At 45.2% G+C, this 5,992-nt stretch overlaps 2 protein-coding genes across 3 annotated transcripts in view; one reads left to right on the top strand and one right to left on the bottom strand.

Annotated features, from left to right (window-relative positions):
- The window catches only part of PARN (poly(A)-specific ribonuclease), a 67,719-nt gene extending 67,331 nt beyond the window's left edge, over positions 1-388 (bottom strand). Inside the window, exon 1 of the mRNA XM_072419028.1 lies at positions 276-388. Within this exon, the coding sequence (XP_072275129.1) occupies positions 276-294 (19 nt within the window). The 5' untranslated portion in view covers positions 295-388. The remainder of the gene's footprint in view (positions 1-275) is intronic.
- Positions 389-5,309: 4,921 nt separating this feature from the next.
- Positions 5,310-5,992, top strand: part of BFAR (bifunctional apoptosis regulator) — a 20,105-nt gene continuing 19,422 nt past the window's right edge. For both annotated transcript variants that reach the window (XM_072419029.1, XM_072419031.1), the window contains exon 1: positions 5,310-5,406. The gene's annotated coding sequence lies outside the window, so the exon portion shown is untranslated. The remainder of the gene's footprint in view (positions 5,407-5,992) is intronic.

A 5,992-nucleotide genomic window follows, 5' to 3' on the forward strand; every position in this document is an offset into this window, starting at 1 on the left:
ACACACACACACACAGAGACACACACAGACACACACACACACACACAGAGACAGAGAGACACACACACACACAGAGACACACACAGACACAGAGACACACACAGACACAGAGACACACACAGACACAGAGACACACACACACTACAAGCACTACAAGTCCCAGCCATCCTTCTCACATACATTGCATGCTGGGACTTTTGGCATACCAGGCTAGCAGCTCCATTAGAAAATACACCGCTAAGACAAATAAAAGAATGATAGAAGAGCTCACTCACTAATCCTGATCACTTCCATGCCTGCAGACCGTCCAACACAAGTGCCAAAACCCTGACCTCCTGGCCTGATAACTCCTCCCCGAGCTATCACTTCCGGGTCACCGAGCACTGGACCGGATCCAGACAAATTCACAATCCCCGCCTGTTACAAGCTCAGCCAGCTAGGGCGTGCCTTTCAGTGACTGACCAATAGCTGCAAGGCAAGAGAAGAGTGGGCGGGCTGTTGTCTGAACCTGTCATTGTGCCGGCCACTGATTGGTCAGTGATTGGGCTGGATTTGTTGGTACTGATATGTGAAAGTTTTGCTGCATGTCTGCCTGTGAAGCATGGGGCCCCTATATGTATGCATTGCACTGTCTGTTCAAAAACATCCATTGTCATGCAGCCTGCTGCAATGCTTGTGTGCCCCCCTTTGCCAAGCTTCCTTTACAGTGACCTAAACAATCCTTTTATATTCGGTAAAAATACCTTCTTTTTTTAGGTGGGGGGGTTTAAAACTTTAAAAAAAAAAAAGAAAGGTAGAGCCCCTTCACTTCTGTCTGGATCACCACGGCGATAAAGACAGAATGGGCTCCTTATGGGATACTTGCGTCATTACATCACAGGAAGCTAATGGCCGCTCCCTCTGCACATATCCCCAGGGCCTATGCTTCAGGGGGGAAATAGGAAATGTTCATCTCACGTATGCGCAGTCAGATTGGCTCTCTATTTTTTATGCCCCATCTACCTCAGGTGTCCAACGCTTCCTCCATTCCAGGATGAAGGAGGATTCCAGGACGACTCAATCCAGAAATCTTCCCCAGGGATCCATAGATCAGCAAAAGTAAAAAGGACTTTCTTTTTGTGTTTTTTGGTTTACTGTTTTTCTAGCAGGGTACCATGAAACCCCAAGTGTGTGACTCCCAGGACAGTGTAACACATAGCAATCATCTTGTTGGCTATCTGTAAGGGTGACAGCAATGTACGGCATTCTTCCTACTGACCACCACACTAATAATGTACTAACTGTAGCTGGGGTCCCCTGAGGACCTGAAAGTTATTTCAATATGTTCCCCATCTTATAAAGGTTGAGAAACTCTGGCTTGGACGTATTCTGGAAAGTTCTGCTATCCGGCAGTAATGGTTGGTTATGTATTGCTGCATAGGAGGTCCCTGCTCATATTAGGATAACAGCCAATCACTGGCCTGATGCATCACTGCCATGGCTTTTTTAGGTGGATAGATTGATAAAAGTGTAGGGAGGCTTCAACCATAGGATACTGATAGTGTAAAAGCAAGGACTGGCTAGACTGGGGCAGGAACAAGTATAATCTGGCACAGGAAAACTATTCCATGGGGAATAGTAAAAATGTATGGCATCTGAAATCGGATGTGCACAGTATCTAATGACTAGTGTTGGTGTTCAAATTCTGGTTGTCCTTATATATTCCACCCGGATATGGCTGTTAGAATTCGGATAGATCTGACTCGAAAAAAATTGAGATTTGACCGCAAAAATTTGGATAAAAAAAAATTAAAAATGTGTTAAAAAAATAAAAATTATTGTTAAATTTATTTATTGAGTGTTTTTGTTTATTTAACTAATGTTTTTATTTTTTTACCGGTTATCCTACAATGACATGATATCTGTAACACACTTTCCAGCACACTAATATTATGATACATTTGTTACATTTTTCTTTTATCCACTGCCAGAAAAATGTAACAAATGTATCATATTATTGTGCTGTGTGTTACAGACAGGGTACAGCTAGTACACACTTCCAATATTCATCCTTGGTAAACGAACGACCAACAAACGACCAACGATCCTGCACGATATCTATGTACAATCGTATAGCACCCATCCTGTACATACAGATAACAACACGATCGTTCAACGATATTGTACAGGATGTGGAACTGCACTGGACCCTGACCAATTTATTATTACAAATGACCTGTCATAAGAATGATAAAGAATAATGACAGGTCATATTTATTATTCATATGACAGGTCCTCTTTATTGGTAATAGATATTTATAGATATTTATAGATATATAGAGATATATAAATATATAGATATATATAAACACACACATGAACACAGTACAGTGAAGCACCTCTGTACAGAACGTTCGTTTATGGCGCATGCTTGGAACATGCACGATCACTAAACGACCGTACACACGATAGATGGTGAATGATCGTCGTCCAATTAGATCCGCTGTGCCGGTCGCTCATTTCCAAGGACTATACTCGTTTGTCAGCGTCGTTGGTCACTTTTTTTTAGAATCATTTTTAGCCAATTGGTCGTTCGTCGGTCATTCGTTTCCAACAATAATTATTGGACGTGTGTACGCAGCTTAAGAGATATCTCTAGTGCTGGGAATCTTTTCAATGATTTCAGCCGTGGCTGCAATCATTGAGAAGAGTGTGTGGTCCCCGGGGCACTCCAGGTTAATTAACCTGTAGTGCCCCGGGGATCATAGTAGTACTGCAGAGTTCATTTGCAGTTCAGTTCCCACGGTCACATGACCGTGGGAACTTTGCGGTCACAGCTTTGACTGCAGGCGATCCCCGGGCACTGAGGTTGAATAAGGACAAGTATCTAGTGCCCTGTGTTTTTGGATAGAGAAACTCTATTCAAGAACACATACAACTAGTAAAGGGCTGCAAGAGCAATCTGATTGCTAGGTCTCTAGGTCTTAGAGAGTTTGATAAAGAACCACATAGAGGAGTTTCTGCTAGAAAATAATAATATAAGTGATAGTCAGCATGGCTTCAAGAAAGACAGAAGTTGTCAAACAAATTTACTTTCTTTTAATGAGGAAGTAAGTAAACAGGTAGACAGCAGAATAGCAGTTGATATAGTGTACTTGGACTTTGCTAAAGCATGTGACACTGTACCCCACAGACGGGTAATATGCAAGTTAGGGTCAATAGGTTTAGAAAAGTCAATCTGTAAATGGATAGAGAACTGGCTTAAAGATCGCATCCAGAGAGATGTACCGTATTTTTCGGACCATAAGACGCACTTTTTTTCCTCCTAAAGTGGGGGGAAAATCAGGGTGCGTCTTATGGTCCGAATGCAGAGGTACAGGGGCATATTTTTTTACTTACCTGTGTCCCCGCCGGTCCCCGGCTGCGCCGATATCTGCCTGTTCTGTGATCCAGCGTGCGGCACTTGTGCCCGCCCACGAAGGCGGCGCCGATTGATTTGATGAATGCCAATCGGCGCCGCCTTCATGGGCGGGCACAAGTGCCGCACGCTGGATCTCAGGGGAAATCAAATCAATTTTTTTTTTTCTTGTTTTCCCTTGTGCGGAAAACCTGGTGCGTCTTATAGTCCGAAAAATACGGTAATTAATGATTCATACTCTGAATGGTGTAAGGTTATTAGTGGTGTACCCCAGGGTTCAGTGTTGGGACCTTTACTGTGTAACATCTTTATAAATGATATAGAGTTTGGGATTTCTGTGTTTGCAGATGACACCAAACTATGTCATGGAATTAAGTCCATACAGGATGTCTATAATCTACAAGCAGACCTGGATGTACTGTGTGATTGGGCAGCCAAGTGGCAAATGTCATTTAATATAGATAAATGTAAAGTTATGTACTTGGGGGTAACAACATGCATGCTTCATACTGTCTAGGGGGAATACATTTGGGGGAGTCAGAAATGGAGACGGATCTGGGGGTTCTGGTAGATCATAGACTTAATAACAGCATGCAATGCCAAGCTGCAATATCTAAAGCTAGTAAAGTACTTTCTTGTAATAAAAGAGGAATAGACTGCAGAGATGGAGACATAATCCTGCCCCTGTACAAAGCATTGGTCACACCACATCTGGAATATGCAGTCCAGTTTTGGGCCCCAGTTCACAAAAAGGACATTGTGGGATTGGAGAGAGTGCAGAGAAGGGCAACTAAACTAATAAAAGGAATGGAGGAGCTCCGCTATGAGGAGAGATTAGCACGGAATCTATTCTCCCTTGAGAGAACGTTTAAGGGGGGATATGATCACCCTGTATAAATATATAAACGCTCCATATAGAGAACTCTCTTCCCCATTATTCACTGTAATGTCATTACAAAGCACAAGGGGGCGCTCTTTGCGTCTAGAGGAAAAGAAGTTTAAGCTCCGGATAAGGAAGGGATTCTTCACTATAAGAAAAAGCTGGATGATTTTAAGAAGCACAGAATATAACTGGGGATTAAGGCTTTAAAGTAAAATAACAGAGATGGTCCTATGTCTTTTTTCAATCTGACTTACTATGTGCTTATGTACCCATGAATTCCAATCTTTACATTGCTATAGACAAATAAATCTTCTGTCATGGTTAAAGAACATCTACAAATATCTCTACATAACACTCCCTGAAATATAAAAAACTAATAAAGGTTGCAATAAATATTGTAGATGTCAGCCTTGATATTTAAATACAAGCACATTCTAGGGCTGCGTACACACCTGCAATCTTCATTGCCGGAAACAATCTTTAGTGGTCCAGTGAAAGAGAGTGACAGATGAACGAACAAGCACCAAATACCCAGCGCTGTTCTATAGAGAGGGGGGAACAAGCCATTGGTAGCCATCTTTCTTTCCTTGACTTGTACAGCAGTTGTTCCCTATCATGTATTCATGGATATGTCCTGATGGCTCCATGAACAATGCTGAGTGACCGCTGTACACGTCACATTCTCACCTGAGACAAGCCTGGCCGTTCGGATCGGACAATAATCCTCTGACGTGTGTACATAAATTTACCAGAATCTGTAAGATTACCAGAATGGAGCCAGGTGCAAGGAATGGCTATCTAATGGACAAAACCGGGGTATTATATGCAATAATGACAACACAGGGAGCCGGGGTCCTGTATGACAACACAGGGAGCCGGGGTCCTGTATGACAACACATGGAGCCGGGGTCCTGGATGATAACACATGGAGCCGGGGTCCTGGATGACAACACAGGGAGCCGGGGTCCTGGATGATAACACGGCGCATGCACAGGCAGCACGTGACAATGTGGGAGGCGCATGCGCAGAGCTGAACCAATAGCCGCACTGGGTGGGCGGAAGTGCTATATGGGGACGCTGGGAAATATGGCGTTACATTCGGGATGTCAGACAGAACCCAAACAAGGTAGGTGGTCATGGTGAAGTGATAGAAGGTTGTGGGGAAAGCAATGCTTGTTTCTGCAGGGTGCTGTCAGACGGATTTATCTTACTGCTTGTTAGTGCCCAGTGAATGCAGCTCCTGTCTCCCAGCCTATATAATGTATTAGTTCTATGATATATAAAGGGTCCACAGTGCCGCCACTTTATTATTGAGCCTCGGCTTCTCCCATCTCTGTCCTGGCAGCTGCTACAGCACATAGGACACCAGTATGCCCCCTGCTGGCACTGTCCCAGCGTGCCCCCCCCTGCTGGCACTGTCCCAGCGTGCCCCCCCTGCTGGCACTGTCCCAGCGTGCCCCCCCTGCTGGCACTGTCCCAGCGTGCCCCCCTGCTGGCACTGTCCCAGCGTGCCCCCTGCTGGCACTGTCCCAGCGTGCCCCCTGCTGGCAGCGTCCCAGCGTGCCCCCTGCTGGCAGCGTCCCAGCGTGCCCCCTGCTGGCAGCGTCCCAGCGTGCCCCCTGCTGGCAGCGTCCCAGCGTGCCCCCCTGCTGGCAGCGTCCCAGCGTGCCCCCCCTGCTGGCACTATCCCAGCGTGCCCCCCCTGCTGGCAC

Source organism: Pyxicephalus adspersus, chromosome 7 (genome assembly GCF_032062135.1).
Source record: "Pyxicephalus adspersus chromosome 7, UCB_Pads_2.0, whole genome shotgun sequence".
Classification (NCBI taxonomy): domain Eukaryota; kingdom Metazoa; phylum Chordata; class Amphibia; order Anura; family Pyxicephalidae; genus Pyxicephalus; species Pyxicephalus adspersus.